The following is a 25,990-nucleotide window of genomic DNA, read 5'->3' as shown; positions in this document are numbered from 1 at the left end:
CAAATACCGGTATAGTATAAGCTGCAATTGCTAACTAAGTTACACGAGGAACTTCACCTTCATCTTACTTCCAATTTGGATCGGTCCAGTTCTTATTTCTTCGGGTACTTGCTTCAACTTGATGCACGATAAGGAAAGAGAGAGAGAGAGAGAGAGAGAGAGAGAGAGAGATTCTGAGTTTGCAGTATCCATGGAGTAGCCGCTTTGTTTCACACGGCACGTCCAGCAATTAGTATTCAGTCTCCTTGGGACACCCAGTGTAAGCGTGTATATAAGATACTGGCCTCTCCAAGTAAACTTGTTTATCAAGTTACACACGGCCCGGTGAGTCTCCCTCCGTTCTCTTCGTCGACGAACAGCTTGGAAAAGGACGGGAAGAAAGAGCCAATTCTATGATGTACTTTTTCGAACATTTTTCTTCTACTTTGCGTCGCCATTATGAATCGTTTTCGATGACTTACAAAGGATTCATACATGCAAGACGAACGAAATTTCTTTTTCTCTCTTCTTCTCTCTCTCTCTCTCTTTGTTATTCTAAAAAAAATACAAAATCCTTTCTCGAGAATTTTGAGTAATTATTATTTACAATAATTTCTTCCACATTATCGTATCTCACGGTATACGTCCACTCGAAAATTGAAATTATTTATATCTCATCGTGGATTATGAAACGTTAATGGCCTTGAAATTTCACGCGTAAGCGATTATCATACCTCGCTTATGGGCTATTTAAATCGCATCATTTTTATATATATATATATATATATATATATATATATATATACTTAAATATATATATATTTGTACGTATATATATATATATATATTTATATATATGTATGTAACGCATATACGAATATACACGTTGAATACTTTGGTAAGAAACAAGCAGACATTGCTAATACACTTTTATACAGAGAGATTTATTGAATCCAAATAATGTTTTACGATTGCCCGAAGTAGCGAGACGAATTTTTCGAACGATTTCTACCTTCTCCCTTCTTCTCTCTAACTCACACACGGAATTCTTGTCAGAAGGCCAATTTACGTTACGAGCGTGTACCGAGAAGTTATCAACATAATCGTAAGATAAACACCCCTCATAAAATTAAAAAGCTCGCACTCTCTGCAGAGAAATCTTCCTCCTTCCTTCTCTCCCTCTTTCTCTCTTTCTCCCTCTGTACAGTTTCTCTACCCTTTTCCTCCCCATATTACTTTTTTCTTTTTTTTTTTTCACTCAACCAAAAGCACTATCTTGTGGTATACTCCTTGAATTTATTCCGAGGCATTTAAATGCTTAAAAAAAACAAAAAGGAAAAGAAAAAAAAGAGAAAGAAATCGTTAAATCGTTTTCAATTGCAGTTGCATAAAAATTGGAAGGAACGATCGTTACAAAATAATACCTTCCGATCAATTATTATTTTTATATAGATCAAAGCAAACGAACGAATAGCGTACGAAGAAATTTTTCATTGGAAACTTTCCAATAGAAACTATAATAGTTAAACTCTAGTTACTAACGTTACTTTGAAAAGTTTACAAGACAGAGTTCTGTGACGATGGGAGCACGTTGCCATCCCTAATTGTGACCTCCACACGACTGTTGCCATTATTATCAAGGCCGAAGATTGACCAGGCTTGACGACGCGGCATTACACCGAAATTGCTGAGGAATGCTCGTGCCTCTCCGAAGCGGACCATCCTCATTTCTTCCTTCCGAAAAAAGTCCGATGGGTTGAGGAGAGTGAACTGAAAGAGAAAAAGAGAGAGAAGAACCCATAGAAGGAGGAGGAGGCGAAGAAGAAGGATAAGAAGAAGAAGAAGAAGAAGAAGAAGAAGAAGAAGAAGAAGAAGATGGAATAAAGAAAGAAAGAGATAAAAGAGAGAAAGAGAAAAAGAGAGAGAGAGAGAGAGAGTAAAAAGAAGAGAAGGAGCAGAGAGCTACTAAAAGTCGACCGGTTGAGAAAATAAGAAAAAGAAAAAGCAAAAGAAGAAGAGAAGAGAAGAAGAGAGGAGAGTTGAGGACGAGGATGAAGAAGAGGAGTAGGAGGAGGAAGAGGAGGAAGAAGAGAAGTAGAGGATCTCTTGAGTACGATGGGGACGACCTTACGGAATAGGACGACCACAACGATGACAGAGACAAAGAGTCGAATGTTAATGAGGGAGATCGACCGGCAGTCCGAGGGGCCACGAAGAAGGAACACGATCATCCATTCCTTCGTTCACCTTCCTCTCTTTCCTTCTTTCAAATGTTAGTATTTTTTTTTCCGATTGAATCCGATCAAACTCTAATTTCATTTTTCTATCCGATTAATTCGCTTTATCCATTATTTATCTCGAAGGATTGTTAGATCAGTCAACACAATTTTTTCTTTCAATGGACAATTTTTATATCGTACGATCGTTTCGATTCATATATATATATATATATATATATTTGATTTATAGATTGTTATTTAATTGTTATTGAAAATATTTATTCAAACACGAATATTCTTAGGGATTATATCAACAGGTAAATATAATAGCTGTCTCGAGCAGAAGATATCTTACGAATGGTAACACCCTTAGGTCGCTATGTGAATGTAGCGAGATAATAAAAAGGAGAGAGAGAGAGAGAGAGAGAGAGAGAGAGAGAGAGAGAGAGAGAGAGAGAGAGAGAGAGAGAGAGAGAGAGAGAGAGAGAGATAGAGAAGGGTGGGGGTTGGCGGTAAGGCGACAAGGGTCGTGAACACCGGCAGCATACGTGATGATGCGAGCGTGACTCGTTCTTTCTCTTTCCTTTTTTTTTACTTTTTTTTCTTCCCTTTCTTTTCCTTTTCTTTCTTTCTTTCTTTCTTTCTATCTTTATCTTTCTTTCTTGTACATCCGAAGAAAAGGACTACACGCACTATGGTCGCTTCTAACCAACTATACTCAGTTCGTGATATCTAGCGTTGCTTATAATTCGTAGACTGTGCGAGCTCGAGTTTTTAATAGAACAGAAAAGAAAAGAAAAAAGAAGAAATTTTGAAAAATCTTTCTTTCGCTCGACCGAAAGAAAATTTTGTTTCAATGATTTTCTTTAGTTTTTTTTTCTTTTCATTTCTTTTCTTTTCTTTTCTTTTATGTATAACAAATTAGCGATCAGAGATAACTGGCAGGAACAAGGTAGAATTTTTGCAGCAATTTCGAGAGTCCCGATTCGTGTATGTAAACGAACCAAGGAGAGGGTGGACCGTTCTTTTTCTTCGACGCGTGAATCCGGTTCTTTGTTGGACGATGAACCTGACCAGGATTGATTGGGTCGAACTGGCCAATCGGCGTTTTCAAAGAGAACGTATTTTTTCGAATTTCTCTTTTTTTTTCTTTCTCTTTCTTTTTTTCCTTCGAATTTTCTTTTCCCATTATAAAACCACTATCCAATCAAATCTTAAAAGTAAACTTTTGTTCGAGGGATTCGAAAGGAAAATTTTGTCTTAAAAAAGTATTTTCAATAATTCGTTATAATTGATTGTATTGTGATTGTTGTTTTCTCTCGTGATCAATGTTAAAACATAATCATCAAGGAAAGAACAGATTATTGCTCCTCGTACGCCAGATGCATTTTTATGCATATTTACCTACGCAAAGTGGGCTACATTAAAGTGGCCCAACCTCTATAATCATCGACGAATTAACGCCGTGAAAAATCAAGGCCATCGTTGGCATACTTACTGCACACGTGTATCTCGGCTGATCTAAATCAAATTTATTCAAGAATTTCTTTAATATTTGCATCCTTTTCATTTCCTCATTCGTCTCATTTTAATATTTTACACACACACATACACGTATTCACACATCTCGCGAAAGCAATTTATGCAATTGCAAAAAAGGAAATCTTTTTATTTTTGGCTAACGTGTATACACATACACGCACACATAATACTTAACAGTATCTTATTAATGATAAAACGTTAGATTGACATTAGTATCAGATATAATTAAAAAGAGAGAAAGAGAAAGAGAGGAGATTATCTAATTACCTAGCTTCGAGCAATAATTTCCACATGCAACTCGTATAATATAACGACGGTACCGTTCACCATCGATAAACTTTACCAGCTACTTAGTTTTATAGCCTGAGCTTTGATGATTCCTAGATCGTGGACCAGCGATCTGGAATAAAGTCGAAGAAAGAGAAAGAAAGAGAGAAACATATATATATATATATATATATATATATATATATATATATATATAGAGAGAGAGAGAGAGAGAGAGAGCATTGCGGAAGAGGGAGGAGGTAAGGAGAAGAAATGTCCTAATTACACGGTTCACGCTTCGAAGAACACGGAGCATCGTAAGCTAACGGTGAATACGATTACGATTGATTTACCATTAAGTTCGTAACAATTATGAGATCACTGAGAAGTTCAAAAAATAGTTTAGATGTATTATAATTGCGACGACAATCTAACGATCTTAAAAGAGTAACCGATCTTTAAAAGTTTAATGATATCGTTCCGATCGAGTTCGATAAATAATCGTATCGAAGTAACGTTTTAATCCATTTAGACTATTTCGAAAAATAGAAATAAAAAAAAGAAAAAAGAGAGATAGAGAGAAAGAAAGAAAAGAGAAGGAAAGAATTTCCCTAGCAGATGGCAGAATCAATTTATGCGTTTACAACAATGTAGGTATGCTGTAATCTTGTCGACGTATTTGAAAAAAAGAGAGAGAGAGAGAGAGAGAGAGAGAGAGAGAGAGAGAGAGAGAAGAAGAAAAAGAAAGAAAAAAAATTATGTCCGATATAATCAAGAGGGACGTTTAAAGCATGGCTGGTACTCGATGTTTAGTATCGATTCAATTCTAAGCAAGAAGTAGTAGTAGAAGGGAGGTCGTCAAGTTATTAGACATGTGCTGGCATAGTCAAAGGAAGGACCCACTTGAATGCAATCAGTTGCATTCAAGCCTGGCTCGGCGTTCGTTGCTTCTTAAAGAGCTTTAAGATTCTCGCGTGTGCCTATCGATTTTTACTTTTGCATTCTGTATTCACTTGTAAAAGAGAAGGAGCGTAGTATATTGACCGAGACGTAGTGTAAGTAACGTTACCGACTTCCTCTCAATCGATTCCCTATACCTCCGTCAAAAGGAACGTTAACGAGTCCTAGTAATTATTTCATCGGAGGAAATCTAAACTTTATGTAAATGGCTTGATATTATTAAAAATTGATACTAAATATTATAATATATATTCTTTAACATAATACATAGAAAGAAAGAAAGAAAGAAAGAAAGAAAGAAAGAAAGAAAGAAAGAGAGGAAGAGAGAAGGAGTACACATTTAGTGTCTAATTAATACAAATGATGAAAATAATGGTATCCTAATTGAATTCAACATATTTTTCTGACTACCGTATGAAAGAGCTCAGTTCATTTATACTGGTTAAACTCTGATAACTCTTATCAATGATCGATCCATTCAAAATAAGAAGAAGAAGAAGAAGAGGAGGAGGAGGAGGAGGAGGAGGAGGAGGAAGAAGAAGATGAAGAAGACGAAGAAGAAGGCGGTTGGTACAATCAAAGAGACTGGACGAGCGAGTCCCGCAGGTTCACACGGGAAGTCGTCACTCGTTCTCGAGAAAGAGAAGAAGAAGAGAGACACGGAGAGAGAGAGAAAGAGAGAGAGAGGATTCTTTTCAAAGACGCGTCTTCGCGCCTCACTTCGACACCCGCTGACATCGTCAAGATTGAAAACGGTCACCCAGCTAACAAGCTCACCAGAGTTAACGTACCTTTCCTATCAAGTTTTCGTATCCGACACTTGATCCATTCGAAGCAACGAGTTAGCCACCTAATTCTTTTCTTTTCTTTTCTTCTCTTTTCTTTTCTTTTCTTTTTTTTTTTTGTTACTTCGAAACTAGAAAAGAAATTCCATCGTACGATGATAACTAGAAAAGTTGATAACTTCTCTACGAGACATAGAAGTATATGGCTATCAATGACAATCAAAATCAGTTTGCTAAAGGTCACTGAAGAAAATCTATCTCTCTTCTTTGAAGTAATCTTTTGTTAAGAGCATACAGATAGAAGAGCATCGAAGCGGATTATCAGATGTTGTCTGATTTGATATTGTATAGGTATCCATATAGATTGAATCAACTAACGATCTTATTCTCGATTATCTTTTCTTACTTTTGTTTTCTTTTATTTCCAAAGATACTTTCTATGTATAAGAAGATATAAGGAAGATCATTTTTATCTTATTTCCACTAAATGCAAATTAACTTTGAAGAATTTTCATTATACCCAAAACCATGGATGGATATTCGAAGTATATAAATTTTTGCTGACTCACTCTATGCCTTAGACAGAAAGAGAGAGAGAGAGAGAGAGAGAGAGAGAGAGAGAGAGAGAGAGAGAGAGAGAGAGGTTATTACAAAGTTTAAGCGGAACGAAGTCGATCTCGTCTTCTCGTAAAAGGAACCCGACGAGGTATCGAGATAATCTAGAAAGATAACTTCGACGTACATATATACATACGATCGTTAACGATCTGCCAAGCGGATCGTCGGTGGAAAGCTCAGAGGGCGTTTACCTTCAGTGCGAAGAATGGTTTCCGGTGTGGAAGATGCGAGGGTAACGAACCACAGTATCCGGTGTCCAGATGCTCGTATCCGTTTACCATTCGTACACGGAGGGTGGTCACGTTATCCTCATCCTCATCCTCCTCCTCTTCCTCCTCCTCCTCCTGCTCCTCCTCCTTCACCTCCTTCTTCTTTTATTTCTTCTTCTTCTTCTTCGTCTTCTTCTACTTCTTCTTCGTCTTCTACTTCTTCTTCTTTTTCTTTTTCTACTTCTACTTCTTCTTCGTCTTCTTCTTCGTCTTCTTCTTCGTCTTCTTCTTCGTCTTCTTCTTCGTCTTCTTCTTCGTCTTCTACTTCTTCTTCTTCTTCTTTTTCTTCTCTTTTTTTTTCGTCGTCGTCGTGCAACTCCTTGTTCCTTGTCACGGTGCACTGTGATATATAAAGCATCTACAGTGTTCAAGAATCATGTGAAAAGGATGGAAATGGAAAGTAATATTTTATTTCGTAAAGTTTAAATATACTATTGTTAAGTAATTGTACGAAAAAAAGAGAGAGAAAAAGAAATTATTTCGAGACGAACAATTTTCATCTATCGTTCTATTCTCCTCTTTTACGTCTTCTTATGAAGTTTCTTTATATTATTTTTTTTTTTTACGAATAACGTATTTATGAGACAATTTTTCATGAATTATTTTATTTCCTAAGATATTATTGAGTTTTTTTTGTTTTTTTTCTATTTTTTTTCTTTGTTTTTTTTTTTTTTTAGATTATTGCGCGCGCACGTGCGAGACAAAAATTTCCAAGAAGAGAATTTATTTATTTATTTATTTTTTTTTTAATATTTTTTAAAACATCAATACGATTATTCGAAATGATATTATACATTATATATGCATTGAACATAATCCACTTACTTGTCAACGTTTAATGACATGCAACAAGTAAATCTATCAGCATCCTATATGTTCGACATCTTTTAACAGGCTTGATAAGTTTACGACCGATACTTCATGCTTATGAAAAAAAAAAAAAAAAAAAAGAAAGATATATCGATAACATAAACACACACGCGCATGCACACGTCATCGTTTGATATAATATATAATTATCTCTTTTTAAATTACCCAAGAATAATTGTCGATTATTAACCGTGATAATAAAACAATTTGTTGCTATTGGAATTCGAATGATTCGATTCAATTCGATTGAATACCGATGTTAGATGACGGAAATGATTACTATTAATGTAATAAAAATTTATATTCAACAAGTAAAATATGAAATTGTCAGGATGACGGAGAACCAACAATCTTCTCGATGGTAGGTCTTCGGAATCATATTCCCGCAAAACAAGGTGCATGTAATGAAATTTAATGCCTCTCTATCTTTCTCTTTCTCTCTCTCTCCTCCCCCTCTCTTTCTCTACTCCTTTAATAGCTCTTCAGATTGATTCATCTTCGATCTGTTTTTACTGTAAATATTCCTTCTCTTACGCGTCTTGATTCATCAACGTCAAGCCGAGGACAACACGGACACGTTGTAGATTCACTAACATTTCTGCATTTATGATTGAAAAATTAGTAATCGAAGTAGTTACTGTTAACTGTCGATATGATTTTTATCGAGTACTCGTTTCAATTTCTTTTCTTTTCTTTTTTTCTTTTTTTTTTTTCAATCACCGAACATCATATTTCTCTTCGATCTTTCTCTCTTTTTTTTTTTCTTATCATCTTCTTCTTCTTTTTCTTTTTGTTATTCGTTATATATCTACTAGAGATCATCGATCTACTCGGAACACCTACGGCGTATCAAGTTTAATTTTTTGCACGAATTTCTACCACAACTTGGACGTGACGATTCAATAAGATCAAATAAAAAACTTGAAACGTGAGTGAATCATGAGTCGGTCATCCTATCGATACAGTGAGTTCGTTAATTTAATTTCCAATGATAATAATAACAATAATATTAACAACAACAACAATAATAATAATAATAAAGCAAAAAAGAAATAAAAAAAAATAAAAGAAGAAAGAAAAGAAAAAAAAAAGATCGAAATATTCTGTTAATATTTAACATAATGAAGCTATTAACGTTCGACAGGAGGTAAGAAATATTTATCGTGTCGATGCGATATCGATGCAATTATTCGTGCAATTAGTCGTACGTCAGGGTAAACCTGTGAGAGACGCCATGGATAGGTGTAATCTGATGGTTCGAGATATCTCGACACGCTATGACATAGCACTGTGTAAAGGACATCATGATCGGCACGATGCACGATTTCGTTTAAGTGTTATTCGAATCCTACGAACGAAACCTTTCGACCTCCGTTAATTATATATCACCCTGTCGTGGTCCAAAGGCCAAAGTTTCTCTTCTTCTGCTTCTTCTTCTTCTTCTTCTTTTTCTTCTATTTGAATTTTCTCTAACCAGTACGAGCTAGGAAAATTCATAATTTATTACCCGATGCTCGGACATCATACCGTTGATGCTTTTCAAACGAAGATTCATCGTGTCCCGTCGTGCGTCACATTCAAAATCATTTTCAAATATTTTATTACCTGTTTTTTCTCTCCTCTTTTCTTTTTTTCTATTCACTCTTTCAATCACCCGATATTATCCGATTCCTATCGTACAATTGCAATTTATTTACAATTATTTGACCGTCCTGACCAATGACCATTTTCGAATTGAATTTTCAACAAATATCATAGGTAAAATTCTAATTGGAATATTCTAAAACACGTCGAACGTTTATAAAATAACTTGTAACATTCACCGATAAGATACAGAAGTTATATCACTTGATAAGTATCTTTTGGTGGTAAGGCTAACGGTTGATCAAAGAGATAGTATATATATGGGTACTACCGCGCTAACAACTATGTCCTGTCGACATTATCGTTATCAATGATGATATCAACTAGGATTATCGGTCGTCGTTAACTAAATTATTCGATTTATTATCATTATCTACAACTTTTATTCGAAATCGTTAAGAGAATTAGCTTATTAATATCCTCTCTCACGTGCCAACGTCAACTATACCTTGGCTCACCTAACGAGTTAATTTCGATTAAAAAGAATTTCTACGCGACTTTCGTTTCCCATCTTTCTGTCAAAAAATTCGAAATAATATCCGAGAGAGTTCATATTTAACTAAAATAATTTCATTAAACTCGTCCTCGTTAAGTCGTTAAGAAGAGTATCATTTTAATTAACATATACTTCACGTGCCGACAACAACGATCGACTTGCATAACGAGTTAATTCTGATTAAAAAAAAGAATTTCTACTACATTATCTCTTCATATCAACAAAAAAAAAAAGAAGAAGAAGAAGGAAAAGAAAAAATCCGAATAATATTCACAGAGTTCGAATTTCACGAATAATTTTTTATCAAACTCATGATACCATGGGTATGACATTGACACGAGAATAAAGTCGATTTCTTAATGGCAACTGTATAGTACCAGTGATATATTGCGATGGTCAGGGTCGACCGTTTGTGCTTGGAGAAAGAGAAAGATCGAGGGTGAGTAGGAGAATATGAAAAGTAAGAGAGAGAAAGAGAAAGAAAGAAAGGGAGGGAGGGAGAATGAGAGAGAGAGAGAGTAGGAGAGAGAAAGAAGAAAAGAGAGAAGGGGTCGTCCTTGCCCGCAGCTCCGAACTGGTTATGTCAAACAGCCGAGGAACGTGTTGTTGCCCTAACATGCTTTCGAACCCAGCTCTTTCGACGTGTAGGCATTCGCGGGATGAGTCTGAACGTGTCTCTAAATGCCAGCTTTTTTTACTAGCCCCACTTCCGGCTCCTCGATCGTCCATCACCAAGTCGTATTACCGTCTCTTGACGTCGTTCGGTTAACAATCATGAGGGGATTATTTTTTTCCTTTTTTAACCTGCCCCTACCCCTACCATCTCTTTCCTCTCTGCCTCCTACCCCATCCCTCTTCATCCCTATCACCTTCACGAGAATCGATCGAACAAGTTATACTCGCTATTCCGGTATTGCCTACTTATTTAGCTCTCATCTTGTGCATGCGATTAGCAATTACTAACATCGCAAAAGCGTAACTTTATCGAGTTTTCACGAAACTTTTCTCGAGGTTCCATTTGATAAGCAATTACATTCTTTAATCTTCTTAGAATAAATTATTTTCTTCTTGGTCTATCTTTTTTCTTCTTCTTTTTTTTTTTTTTTTTGAATTTATATATTTATAGACGTGTGGTGTATATACGTATTTGTATTTCGTTGGTTTAATCGTGAGAAATCAATATATCGATATTCCTGTCACGCTTCGGTTACTTTCGCACGATACGTGAAAGATATATCGTAATTAGCACTGATTAAGAAAGATTGCAGGGGAAAAAAATATATATATATATATATATATATAGAGAGAGAGAGAGAGAGAGAAAGAGAATGAAGAGATTCATTCGTGTATACCAACTAAGTAGCCACGAAATCTGATGAATTTATGGAGTCTTTAAATGAAGTCAATTAAAATACGAGAACCGGTTTTATTAAGTTCGAAACCGTTAATATGGTTAATTAGATGCTATAAACTTTGAACTAAGGATTTGCATATGGTACCCCTTTCTTATCGATTCTTAAATCTTTCTATTTATGCAGGGACAAATAGGATAAACCAAATGGTCACATGGCCAGACTGAATTGCATTGCGATAGTATGTATTCACTGACGTTGTTCAACGTAATTAGTGTTACTAATTAACGTACACACACGTTCAGTTATAATTATAGCCGACAAAACGCGTTTTGATCGACTATCATCTACGTCTTCTTTTTCTCTATTACATTCGTACTCGTACTATCTCATAACTTTATCTTATTTTCAATTATACGAGGATGAAAAGAAGGAAAAGAAAAAGAAAAAGTATATCACGCATTTTTTTGCATGAATTATTATTTTTTTTCTTTTTTTTTCGTTCTCTCTCCCTTTCTCTCTCTCTCTCTTTTTCTTTCTTTCTTTCTTTTGATTTCTTTTCTTCTTTCTTTCTTTCTTTTCTTTTTAATTTTTTTTTTACAGGTGAACGTTCCTCGACGAATCGAAAGGATGTTCGCCAGGCTTTGCAGACAAACTCCGAACGGTAAGTCTACGTAATCATTGTCATTAGAAATTCCGTATGTATAATATCTGTTAATTATAATCACAAAAGTGATCATATTATTGATAGCGAGGAAGCTGTTAGTCGAAGCGGTGGCACGGTCTTCATGGTTATGAACTTACTCGCAAACAATGGTAGGACTCTCACGGCGATATATCATTCCTGACCTCGTGAATACATCTTACAGATCGTGCATTGTATCTTTTAACGTTAAGAGCGCTATGGTTAAAGGAAGAACTGAAAGATGATGATTTATAGACGGTACCTTTATCTTCTTTGCATGTTATTCGTAACAACGATTTAAACTATTCCAACTTTTACGTCGGTACAAAAATTAGATTACACGTTTGGTGGATAAAATAATTTTGAACGATAACAAAATTTTCGATTGGAAGATAACTACGATTAATTAGCTTAATCGCGACTAATCTATATCGTCAATGTCGGTTAGAATATTGAAAAGTTAACAATCTCAAAGAGGAACTGCAACTTTAGCTGTGTATTCACTTCAGTACGTATGTATGTATCTATGTATGTATATATATATATATACGTATGTATGTACGAAGAATAAGTTATGTTGCACTTCCGTATGCATACGACTGGGGGCGGCCCTTTAAGTGGTAGCCATGAGCAGCTTGTTGAACACGCCTTAACCTCTGTGATCTTGACTTTGCGGCTTGTCTTAGGCAGAAGGACTAGAGATGGTGGTTATTAATACGAAGAATCTCCATAAGCCATCTTCTTTGAGTCTACTTGACGCTCATCCTAAGTTCTTAATAGACTTACTGATCTGGCAAAATGTTAAATATTGTTCTCAAATTTCCAAATAGTATTTCGTTAATTATTAACAACTGTGTTACGTACGATATACTTTTTCATTGGCCTCATTGAACTAACAATTTTTTTTTTAAAGACAATTTCGAAATTTACTTTAGTAAATCTTAAGTCGCGATCGTTGCACTTTTCGTCAAATAATTTGTTTTATTTTTTTTTTATTTCTTTTTTTTTCAATCAAACGATTTACGATCGAGTTGTTAATGAATTGATATAAAATCGAGATTCCGTTCGAGTCGTTAAAGACGTAGGTCGATAAAAGATAAGAAACGATTATTTAATTTCTTATACATGGATTTCCGATCGATAAAAGCGAGTTAAATAAGAGATATTGAGTTCAATTACATTTCGTCGATCCAAAAAAAAAAAAAAAGTCGATCGAAAAACTGGTGATTAACATGGACCGTTGTTGAAGCCGACTGTTCTCAAACTTTTCGAGAATCTTAGGGTTCGCGTGCCGAGGTCATGATGGTACCAACCAAGAAGGCGTGGGAACGGGAAAGTCGTCGATGCTTTTAAACTCTCGAATTAAATCCTTTTTGTTTCCTTTTTTCCACTGAGCAAAAGAAAGGAAGAAAGATTTTCGACACTGAAATTGGCATCGGCAATTCGAGAAAGCTAAATTCTAAATTGTTATTCACGAATTATGAATTAACATAACGAGACCTATCGTGTAATATTTTCTGTCATATATAAAAAAAAAAAAAAAAAAAAAAAAAAAATATTCGTAAAAAAGACCGACTCGTACGTCTACTGGTGTATATGCAAATTATATCACTTCTTCTTTCTCTCTCTCTTTTTCTTCTTTGATCAGATACGAAATATTAATTTAATAACAATAATTTTTCCAGTTCTTATTACACCGATAAACTTCTTTCGTTTCGAAAGATCGGAATAGTTTCAAATGAATTCTGCCTGTGAGTCACATAATTCTAGCTTTCTCTTCTGCAATAAATCTAATCCCTAATAACGGTAATCATTCTCGTTATCCTCGCCAAAGGGTAAAGAAAAAGTAAGAAACGTCTATCGGCGTCCCCGACAAATAATTATCCGTTCTGTTAATTAAGTCATTTACCCGAATGAAAAAGTAATGTCGTCGGTGGTTCGGCCATTAGCGTTAGAAAGTTGCAAACGTTTAACACTTAATTCCACGGAGACATTCCGGCATTCTGAAATCCAGAATTAATGTACCAATTAATAGCTTCGTCGGTAGAGAAGCGGGAGGTGGAGGTGAGTAGGAGAGGGAGGGGGAGAGAAACTTTAACAGTTGGAAATTATTACGTTGTTTTCGAACTAACGTTCTTGCCGTGACATTATGAAAGTGGAAGTAGCACCGTGAACGTTTATGGTCAAGGAAGGACAATCGAGTGTGCCCTCATCATCGTCCTCCCTCCGTCGTTGCTGTAATTTTAAAAAGAAAAAAAAATTAATTAATCGACTTTATAATAGTTTAGTTTCTTTGGTAATTCGGTTCGAAGTTCCGATATTTTTTCCTTTTTTCTTTTTGTTTTGTTTTCTTTCTTTTTTTTTTTTTGGATTTTTTCCCTTCATCGATCGTCAATTTTCATTTTATCTCTCTCTCTCTCTCTCTCTCTCTCTCTGTCTGTTTCTTTCTCTCTTTCTTTTTCGAAAATAATATTCGACGTTCGATAATAGTTAAAAAGCATTTTTATTTTGCTACAGGATTATCATTAACTCGAGATTATGACGGCGAAGAGAAAGTTAGTTTAAAGGAGACGGAGAAAGAATATCACCCTGTAGATGTTTCCTTCTCCACGAGTCTTTAAAATCTTCGGTGCCGGTTAATTAGCATGCTAATTAGTTGTACGAACCCCACGGTCGAGTATACGACGAAGAACAGCATCGTTTGTTTCTAAGTGATAGGACTTCGTGATCGATTTGCCAAAGCTCACAGCACGATTCCCACATCGGCGAATTTTACGGGCGAGCGAGGTATGTTTTCGATTTGATATTAATATAACGTAAAGGTATAATCACTCTATTGCAAATTGCATAGTAAAAACGATATGATTATTAATAATTCTGAATAAACAAAAGAAATTATAATAACAATAATAACATTATTATTATTATTATTATTATTATTATTATTATTATTATTATTAACGAGAATACTTGAAACAAAAAAAAAACAAGAAAAGAAAAGAAAAGAAAAGACAATCCACTTTCTTTCTTTCGTTTTTCATTTTCTAATCGCATTAAAATGATAGACATGATTCGTTGGTAAGATGTTAGGAAACGCCTTTTGAAATTAACGCGTCACGTAGTTAACATTTAAATCGATGTTAAAGTTTACGATAGGTAAAACCGCAGCGTGGTGAATGGAAAAACGAAAATCTTGGTGGGACGACGAAGTCCTCGTAAAGAAGTTAAGTCACGACGTGTTCTGCACACGCACGATCATTAAGTCCATTAAGTCTTATCTCCGTGAGAGGGAGACGCCACTTTAAATACGGGCTTTAACGGGACAAACTATAAGAGGGAGACACGGTGATAGGTGTAGGCGTAAAGAAAAATTTACCTATCTACAAGACATTTTCGAATCGATTAGAAAAATCAAGATCTCTCGTTTATAAACGATTTGTTATACCTTCGTATAATTTTCAAGGATTATCGGGCTCGCGTGTCGGAATAAATCAAGGGGCTCGATCGATCAACTCGAGGCTTCCCCTGCGATTTCATTTAAATTTCATTAAAAAGAAAAGAACAAAAGTATCATTTCGAATTGCAATTCATCCTAAAGTAAATAAATTTCTTTTACTCGTATCAATTTCACTTTGTCCGTATAGGCTTAAACAATGAATCAAGAAATCAATCGTGATTTCGATTGTAAAAGAGATTAGCTAAAACGTGTTAAAAAATTAATATCTTTGGTTTCTTTTTTTTTATATATGTCGTTATAGTGAAAGAAAAATAAATAAATAAATAAGATTGCAATTTCTCCTCGGTGTATTTCGGCATTCGTAAGAAACTCTCTCTCTCTCTCTCTCTCTCTCGTGTCTGAGTTGCGAACTCGAGTTTATCGGGTTGTCGCGTGGCACGAACAAAGAAGAGCTCCGGTAGGGTCACGAACTTCTTAAGGGGGTTCGAATATCTCGAAGGTAGGAAAATAAGGTATAAATACGCTGGCGTACCGTTCAGAGACTCAACGGGTCGCCTTTAAGCTGGGCGAGACAAAACATTGTCCGCTCAGCGGGACACGATGTTTAAGGAGATGGGAATGGCCGTAGGATAAGGTGTGTGCTTCAAATTGATTTGTTGTAAGTGATACGCCACCCTCGGCGAACGAATGGCACAATAATTGGCTACATAAACAATGAACGATGAAACAATTTCTCATGTCCGCTCGTTTATATGCGGAAACTTGCATACAAATCACGATCCTTTTACTTGCTATCTTCTTCTTCTTCTACTTCGTGTTGTTGTTGTTGTTGTTGTTATTGTTGCTCTTTATTCCTTGCTTCTTCGAGCTGTTACACGGATTATCATCCACCCGATATCGAATCGTTTCTAATAAAGTAGCGATTGCCCGCACGCGAGAGGAACGATGTTCTTTCTGACTCAATCAACTCTCTGATCATCTTCCGATCGAAATCGAATCATTAAGTCGAATCGTTAGACCACTTTGGGACGAGATCTTGCGGTGATCGTATACATTACACAGGATGTACCTATGTAATGTATGAAATCGTTCTTTGAAATAGCACGGTATAGAAATCGATGATATGCGGTTGGAGTCTCTTAATAAATCGCAATAATAGCAATAAATCATTTCTCACAATTGCTTTTCTCTTCTTTTCTCTTTTATTTTTCTTTCTTTTCTTTTCTTTTTTTTTTTTTTTTAACGCGTCGATATTGCACCACTGCATCGATAAATTTGATCGAGCCAATTTTGTATATTTTCAAGTTGGAAATTTCAGCTCGGACTGATTATAAACGCATTGTAACGTCCGTGCAAGGTTGTCAGTAACAAAACCAGGTGTAGAACGAAATTGTGTGGCCAACCACAAGCAACGGTGGTATCTCGAATCTCGCAATTACTTTTCGTACACGATGCTGATCCAAGAAGTGGTTCTTTTAAAAAATACGGAACAGAGATTTTTCGTATGCCAGCAATCTCGTCGAAGGATGTTCATCTTCTTTTAGGCCAACTACAAAATACTTTTTAATTACCTTCTTTTTTTTATTTCACTTATCAATTAATCTTTAAAAAGCTTTATACATACATACATACATACGTATATATAATCTTCTCTCTCTCTCTCTTTCTTTCTCTTTACTTTATTAGAGCATATGACCATCTTCGATAAAAATTCAGGCGATTATTCGACGAACGGTTCATAAGTCGAACGGCAAGCAAAACGCGATATTTTATTGGTCAACGAAAAGTTTTGTGGGCCACCGATCGCGCGAGAAGTATACCGACTATTCACCGAGCCAGCCACCACAATGAACATGTATCAAATTTATGGTGTACGGTTGAGGTACCGCATGGTTCCGCCCACTCACACTCACGAGCAACACTCGTGATTTATGTCTCTCGTAAAGCAGACTCTCGAGGCATACGGCCTCACGAAACGGGAGAAAAAGGAAATATTAAAATTTCTTTCGCATTTTCTTCCTTCGCCCACCCCCTCCCCATCACTCCCCCTCTCCACCCACCCACCCGAAAGAGAAAGAAAGAAAAAGAGAATTCAGTTCGACCAATCGGATATTTTTTCTTATTATTATTTTTTTTTTTTTTTACAACAGTCCACTCAAATTTTCCGCGACAAAGCAATTTTTGTAAAAATTAATTTTCCCCAAAAAAAAAGAGAGAGAGAAAGAGAGAAAAACTTCTTTCGTTTCATCGCAAGTTTATCCTCCATTAAACTTCGCTTTAAATCAAACGCAAAAGGGAAAGTAAGTAACTAAGTAAGTAAGTAAGTAAGTAAATAAGTAAGTAAGGAAGTGAGTAAGTAACTACTTACCTAGTATTTTTGACGATCAGAAAAGTGAAAACGGGATGGTCAAAGAATACTTTTACGTAATCGAAACGTGTTAAATCCGAAAGTTCTCTAAGAGTTTCTTCACGATGGGAACTATTGGCTTTCCCATCGGCGAAAGCATATTTTCGTTTGACCCTTCGTCGAGACGGCTTTCGCACGCAATCCACTCGAGTTACGGCCGTTCAACAACGATCGCCGCTCTTTTATGTCGAAAATATGATTTACAGCTTTTCGTCGGGCCATTATTAGAAGAACAGTTCGTTCCTACGAGCTTGTTAAACAAATGCGCATTAAAACGTTTTACATATTACCCAAACGATAAACATTGTACGTTTAAATGAAGAAATAATTAATAATAAAAATAGTAATCTATTTGGTGTATCTACATATGTACATCGTTCGAGTTTTAGACGAAAACAAAACTATAAATTATTGTTCGATCGACGATTCGTTTTTCGATTTGCAATTTATGTTTGAAATTTTACGGGAATTTTTTGCATTTTTTTTTCTTTTTTACTCGGTCATACACGCATTAATTAAATCGTTTTCTATGGGAGTATATATTTTTGGCAAATTAGTTAAACGTTTTCATTATTCACTTAACGTACTTACCGAGTTTCCCAATGTTATTACGTAGCGAGTGGTAATGCTCGGCAATAGGCAGACACGTTGGTGTTTAGCTGACTGGAAAATTGAATATCTCGTCGTGGTCATGGGTAGATAGGGTCATCGTACAAATAACAATAAAAAAAAAAAAATAATAATAATAACAACAACAACAATAATAATGATAATGATATTAAAAAAGAAAGAAAAAAAAAAAAAAAGAAAAAAATCTCATCGATGACCGAGCAACGATAATGCTCGTTAAATCGATTTAATCCCACGTAGCAGGTTCGATCAAATTGTCGAGATCGTACAATGCATCGTGAGATTTTGTTACGATCGCAGACTCATCGTCCATGAGCATTGGGCCCTTTTCTGGCCTGTCAAAATTCGACGCGTGAATACTTGCCCATTAGCATGAAATACATTACAGAGCCAGTTTATACTTATACGAAACAATTTATGAACACAACTAAATGCCACATTGAAATTTATTCACCCGTAATAAATATTATAATATCGTGATTCTAATAAATGCGGTATCGTTTCTATGCAATTGCAATTGTAATTTGTAAGTACATATATCAATTTTCGAAAGATAATATCTCGTGGAGTTTTTAATGAAATAATTTATGATGCTTGGGCGATTGCATAGTATAGGTACATACGTGTTAATGTAAACGTTTAATAAAATGTCGCGTAATTTTAGAGATAATTAAGAAAATCTCTCTGTCTCTCCATTTATTTATCTATCTATGTATCCGTCGAATAGATTAAGACGATATCATCCCTTATAAATATTGAACAATAGCCATCGGATCTCTTCGAGATGCATATCCCTTTTCGAGAGTATCGATTTATCGTAAGATTTTCGAAGATCGTATCAAAGTAGTGGGTCGAGGGGTGGAGGGATAGATTGACCCATGACCCGAGAGTTATGACGCGAGTTTGATTCCTGAAATACTCGAGGGCACCCTGTAATCTCGAAGCGAGTCAAGAGCCCCACTCCACTCCCCTTCGACCACGCCGGCGTATAGTAGATATCTATAATTTAAATCTCGCTCGGGCATAAGTGGCAGGAAATCATTGTAATTAATATGGCGTACATTGGAGAGAGAGAGAGAGAGAGAGAGAGAGAGAGAGAGAGAGAGAGAGAGAGAGCAGTGGTTCGAGCTCGTTCCTATATACATATATACCTGCATACATACTTACGTAAATGTATGTACGCACGTACGTAAATACATATCGTATCTATCTATGTATCTGTATTTATTGTACGTACGTTCGTACAAATGCTCATACGTATGGGAAAATTAACGAATGAAACTTCGATTCGTATGATCGTTAAGTGGTAAATTAAGAGGATGAAAGTATGACTGCTAAAGGGCTTCTACCCTTTCGTCTCTTTCGAAAATCAACTAACACGATTTATTATTAAAACTTGACGTTTTACCGAGAAACGCTTCTGTGTTGTTTCTCTTTGTGTATACGCGTGTGTGTCTATCTATCGAATAGGATATTCTACGGTCAGGAATTCGTTTCTTTGGATTTGATGATCGCTATCCTTTTTCTTTTATCTTATCTTATCTGTTCTTTTTCTAAATCACGTTTCTCGCGATCGTTGAAATTCTATGAGTCGTTGCAATTCGCGATCGGACGAAGAAATCGAAACGATTCGAAGAAATTCCTTTTCCATCGCGACCGTTTGAAAATGCGCTTGCATTCGTATAAACAATCGTTAGTTTTAACTTCGTTCGTACCTTCGATAACGAGGATCGATCGGTTGTTCTTTTTTTTCCCCTTTTTATTTTCTCTCTCTCTCTTTTTTTTTTCTTTTCTTTTTATAAAAAGCATTGATCGAGAAATACATACATACATACATACATACACGTCGAATGAAAGTGGTCGTTCTTTTTTTCCTTTTTCCTTGGTTTTCTTTTTTTCTTCTGTACACAGTGACGACTAACTGCATTCTTTGGTTTTTCTATAAAATGCAGTGTCTTTAATAGCCAATACATTCCGTAATGTGCGGCCAAGGTAAATCTTAGAAACACATCGTAGATAAAACTCGGTATATGCCTCTAAGGTATCTATAAATATCTATCATGGGGGTACGTCGATGTCGTCCCTAAGGTCCTCAACTAGAGAAATAATAAAGAACGTGTAACTTTTTAGCACCGAAAGAAAATCATCTAAGATCATACTTTTCCCATGGAATGCGAGTTCTTAGACAAGTTTCATTAAATTAATGATCTAGCGATTACCCTGGTTGCTCTTGGCTTAGGAAACTCAGCGGGATAGGAAAACGGATTCGGATTCCAATCGTCAATTAAGTCTTTGCCGGTTTCCTTGAGCCGAGAAACGTCAACGTTCGATTATTAAGACATCGACAGAATAGATATATCGAACGTTCGTCGATTTTTCTTTTTCTTTTTTTTTTTTATTTTCTTTACTTTTTATTTTTCGTTCTTATCAATTGAAACGCGTTGCTAATGACTGTCAAAAAAAAAAAAAAAAAAAGAAAGAGAAAAGTTTTATCAATTGAAATGTTTAGAAAATCGCGATTATGTATAAACATTAACTATCAGAGGAATATCAATTAACTGCGTATTAATCTTTCTCTCTCTCTCTCTCTTTCTTCTCTCAACCACCCCATTCCCTCTCTCTCTCTCTCTTTCTCTCTCTCTCTCTCACTCGCTTTACGCTTGTTTCACGTGCCGAAATATCGGAGTGCCTTGAGGCTCTTTTAGTCGAGGGTGGACTTAATAAACCGAATGGACCACACGCATTTCGACATCACGTACCTGTCCAAAAGAGACTATTTGACTGACATTTATAGCAAAACCATGAAGATTGAAATTTAACGTGGCCAAGCTCGTCTTCGTGATACGTCATGAATGGTTTACCAACTACACAGATAGATACGGTGTCGTATTAAATGAAATTTCTTCAAATCTTTCAACGTGGAATATCTTGCAATTTCTTTTCCCTCTTCCCTTTTTTCTTTTCTCTCATCGTACGTAAACGTATTCATCGAATTTTGATTATAACGTTAACACGATCGGTGCTTACCGGTAATTTGCAATTTCGGTTTCATTAAAATATCCTATAACTATAAAATTGCGGATAAAATTGAAATATTGTTTGCGTTAAAAAGAGAAGGAAAGAAAAAGAAAACAAAAAAAAAAGAAAAAAGAAAAAAAAATTGCGCGAGGATGGGGTGGATTTAGCGAGTGAAAAAAAGGATAAAACATAACGAAACGAAAAGGAAAAACAAAACAAAACAAAAAAAAAGAAGAAAAAGAAAAGAAGAAAAGAAATAAGAAAACAAAAAAAGGAGGAAGAAAGATGAAAAGAGAATTGGATCACTGGATCCTCTCAGCAAGTTTTGTGGTCCTGATCGTCGCGAGTAAGACCCTTTGAAGAGGTTTCGAAGTTTATGCGTGCCTGTTTACCACCCGGTAAATGTTATGCCCGAGTCATAACGTATATCTTGGAGGGCCCTGAGTCCCGTACGGGACGACCATTAGCCGCATTCAATCACCATTACACGCTCGCGCGCTTTCTGCGCCTGCTTGCCCCTTAAATCCTTGCCTCCATGCCGACAAAAATATCGCTGAGCGAACGAACGAACGAAAGAACGAACGAACGAACGAACGAACGAACGAACGAACGAAAGAACGAACGAACGAACGAACGAACGAAGGAACGAACGAACGAAGGAACGAACGAATGAGCGAACGAGTGGACGAGCGAACTTGTAATGTTAACCACATAAGCTATGCTCCTTTGTGCTAGCTGTACGTGAGAATCGACATTTCATTTCGTCGAGGATCGACTACCTTCGTGACTTTTTACTATTGGTGACCTCGAACGATTTCTTTTCGTTTCCTTTTCTTTTTTTTTTTCTTTTATTTTCTACACTCACGAATAAAATTAAAACTCGTAGTAGTAGTAAGTACTTACGGAGTCAGGATTTCGAAGGATAATGTTCGAAATAGATCCTGTTCTTTTTTCTTTCTCTATTTTTTTTTCTCTTCTTTTAAAATCTTCTCGTAAGACAAACATCGCCGACGATCTTGTCGCCTCGATGAGAATGAAATTGAAAAATCTTACGTAGTCGTAAGGGTTTTTTCTAAAATGATTCGTAATTATCATTTTGACGTCAACGATTGTTTTATTTAATATACGAGAATACGAGATTGGATATCCATACAAGAGAAAGAAGGAGTGCCTTCGAACTCTTCGAACAGAACGATTTAATTCGCGATCGATCGTGCAGTAAGCAAAAATGAGATGCAGAGTCTGCATCGACAGAAAGAGAGAGAGAGAGAGAGAGAGAGAGAGAGAGAGAGAGAGAGAGAGAGAGAGAGAGAGAGAAAGAGAAAGAGAGAGAGAAAGAGCCTGCCGGTTACACCAACGGGCAGACCATCATTGAAGTATTTCGGACGGGTGGGCCCGCCGGATTCCCGAGCTTCTTTCTCGGAGAAGCCCTCGGGGCCTTCGTGGTTCCCAGGAGTGTCAGAGGTCGCAAGGCCCTCCTCCACCTTATTCCCTTTCTCTCCCACCCTCACTACCCGCCACAGCCCTTCTTACCCATCGCCACTCTCACGAACCATTCGAGCAAGATGTGCAATTCTCTCTTCTGATGCTCTTTCTCTCTCTCTCTCTCTCTCTCTCTCTCTCTCTCTCTCTCTCTCTCTTTCTCCATCCCTTTTTTTCGAAGTACTTATTATTTTACTTATCAATTAATTATTCACTCTCCGAAATATTTCAACCGACCTGATCCACGCAATTTTCAATTTTATAACTTTATTAAAGGAAAAAAAAAGAAAAAAAGAAAAGAAAGAAAAGGATCGTTCGTTAGAAAAATAAAAATCTTGCTAACTGTTGTCGACCGAAATTCGAATGTTATAAAGAAAGAGAAGAGATATTGCTTTTGCATCGTATAGAGGATATTATTGTTATATAAAATATCTCCGAGTTATTGCGTAAGGGATTGGCAGATAAATTACGGGTCGACCTTTGACACGAACGGATAATGGTGGAAAAGGGAGAAAGATCGGTCTTGGAAAGTACGATCTCGTGGTCAGCCCTTCTTCCTTTCCTCTTCTTCTTCTTCTTTTCTTCTTTTCTTCTTCTTCGTCTTCTTCTTCTTCTTCTTCTTCGTGTAGGTACACGTCTCTCGATACCCAAGAGTTAGGAGGCGCAGTTATTACGATTGGCCGGGTCGTTTTCGCGGGAAGCATGGACCAATCGAAGCAACGCGAAGGATCCAGCCTCTCTTCTCTTTCTCTTCTCATCTTTCTTACTCTTATTCGTTCGTCTCTCCTAGAGTACTTGCTGCGAACGAGCATGCTCCCGCCTTTAGTCTAGTCAGAGAGCTGCACCTGTGAGATAAGCCGTAGTGGTACACCTGTATCATCTCACATCATCTCGACGAAACGTATGAATTAATCTTCGATTCGTTTTGCAAACGGTGGCAATAAAGTAACAAAAAAAAAAAAAATCAGAAAAAGAAAAATAACAATAATAAAAGAGGAGGCAACAAATTCCGCGTCGATACTTTCCCCAAAACGAAATCGTTTCGCGCGAGTACACACGTGTGCGATCTCATTTAATTGATTAAATGATTCTTAAAAAAAGATATATATATATAACAAAAATAACAGAAATATATCAATATAATGACGAAGTAAATACGGGTGTAATGATATTGCGTGTAAACGATTGAGAAAATGAACTTACGTAAATAAATAAATAAATAAATAAATAAATAATGAAGATTTTATTTGTCGAACGTGTCGATGTGTATGTGCAAGCGTGTATGTTATAAAAGTGTATTTCATTGTGCTTCTAATGAATGGTATAAACCAAATGAAAATATTCGATGCAACGTGAACGCTACCAGATAAGAGAAACGTGTCTTTCTACTCGTTAACTCCAAAGGGACAACCAACTGTCATATGTCCATAAGTCATTAATCAAGTGGTAACGGTGATTATCCGTTAAATGTTAATGAGTTTCCAAGAGATGCTCGTACGTTCAACAAGATCATTGATCATCGGACGAAAGAACTAGAAGCGCCATTCCCCAGGTAACCTTCTTTTTACGTGAAACGTTGATTTAGATGTTGCCAGTGAAACGCGTAAGGAAATCGTCGATATTCTCGCGATATCTAAGGTCTCGTTCGAACGATCACAGAAAACACGTTTCGCGAATAGAATGGATTATATATCTCGATCGTTAAAAAATTTAATCGATTTCGATTTTCCTTTTCTTTTAATTAACACAAAAAAAAACAAAGAAAGAAATCATTAAATGCTAGCATTAATCCGCAAAAAAAAAATATATATATATAGTCGTCTTGTAAAAATACAAAAGAAGAAAAATAACAGCGAGTTAAAAAAAGTTACGATCTAATCAGATTTTAGCTATCATCATCCTTCATGTTTTTCTACAATGACTCTTCTTCCACAAATAGTTCTTGATATTTACCATAAAAGGAAAGTAGTTGAGGATCATGATGATCTTACAGTAGCACGTGGAAGGTTTGCACGTGCGTGCAAAGCGTTATACCTACTGCTGTCCGGTGGTCTCTCGCATACATACGCTGCTCTTAGTATGGTCTCCCTTTAGCACCCTACCAAACGACAGGAAGTTCGAACTCGGTACGCTCGTAATTCCTCTACGGAACCCGTGTCAAATTGGCGTCCATTATGTTTTATGGGAGCGCGAAATACAAGAGAAATGTCTAGCCCTAACACGGAAGTTCTTGAAATCGTTGCTTTTCCCTTTAAAAGAATATCCCGTTTTTGGGAATTCATCATATCCTATTATGAAACTCGACGTTTCAATTCTTGCAAGTTTTAACGCAACGGGTTTACGGCAATTTTCGATCTTTCAGAGAAAAAGAAAGAAAAGAAAAGAAAAGAAAAAAAAAAGAATCTTTGAAGACGAGTTTACAAGGGGAAAAAAATTTATTTTCTGCGATCTTTTCTTTTCGTTAAATTATTCGGCTTGAAACACTTGAAAAAAATTGTACAAAAATATATACAACAACAAAAGGATATATCTCGTTGACGATCTGTTTTCTTTTTTTTTTTTTTTTAAAGAAGTCATCAAAAATTGATAAATTTTCTCAGTTGCAATCCTCCTGTCGTTACTTTCTTTTTTTCTTTCTTTCTTCCTTTTCGTTTTACTTTCCCGTAAGAAGACCCTACGGGCATTCCATGAAGCGAGTAAACGAGTAAATTTGTAGGTAGAATGGTTGCCTCCAATACACGATCAAATCCCATAAGTCACGAACTCGAATACTGTGTTTAACCTGCGAGCCCATCTTCGTCCATTATCCTTTGCGTTTGGTTGCGATGAACACCGCGTATCTTAAATATTTCGCCAACACTCACGCCCTTTCTTTCTCTTCTCCACCCCACTCTCTCTCCACTCACCCCTCACTCTCTTCCTCTCTCTCTTTTTCTCGTGCACTGAGCCAATATTATCCCTCGGGATGCGAACGAATCGGTACTTGGCCGAGGGATAAAGTAATTGGCCATTATTTTGTCGACTTTGACGAATTTGCTTGTTGGATATGATAGCAGCCTTTCCTTCTTCCTCATTTATAAATCTTAACGTTTATATGCCAGATTGTTACATTTATTAAGTTATCTTCATTTAATATCGACATTATGTATATAATGATATTACAACAAATATACGATCCAATCGGATTTCGATGATCATCTTTTATTTTTTATTTCTTTTTTTTCTTTTGAGAGGAGAGTTGGGGTGGAGAGGGCGGGCGAATGACTCTTCGCAATTTAAGATCGAGATTGAAAATCATAAAAATCAGATG

At 36.1% G+C, this 25,990-nt stretch overlaps 1 protein-coding gene across 10 annotated transcripts in view; it reads left to right on the top strand.

Annotated features, from left to right (window-relative positions):
- The window catches only part of LOC127068163 (heat shock protein DDB_G0288861), a 41,885-nt gene that overhangs the window by 5,189 nt on the left and 10,706 nt on the right, over positions 1-25,990 (top strand). For 6 of the 10 annotated variants that reach the window (XM_051003938.1, XM_051003937.1, XM_051003940.1 and 3 more), the window contains one exon: positions 11,605-11,665. In XM_051003938.1, the coding sequence (XP_050859895.1) occupies positions 11,632-11,665 (34 nt within the window). In that variant the 5' untranslated portion in view covers positions 11,605-11,631. Of the gene's footprint in view, positions 1-4,751; positions 5,809-8,233; positions 10,089-11,604; positions 11,666-23,458; positions 24,233-25,990 lie in introns of those variants that run through there. The other 4 variants (XM_051003939.1, XM_051003936.1, XM_051003933.1 and 1 more) reach the window with 4 other exon arrangements.

This window comes from Vespula vulgaris, chromosome 12 (assembly GCF_905475345.1).
Source record: "Vespula vulgaris chromosome 12, iyVesVulg1.1, whole genome shotgun sequence".
Taxonomy (NCBI): domain Eukaryota; kingdom Metazoa; phylum Arthropoda; class Insecta; order Hymenoptera; family Vespidae; genus Vespula; species Vespula vulgaris.
This window is presented reverse-complemented; position numbering and strand designations above follow the sequence as displayed.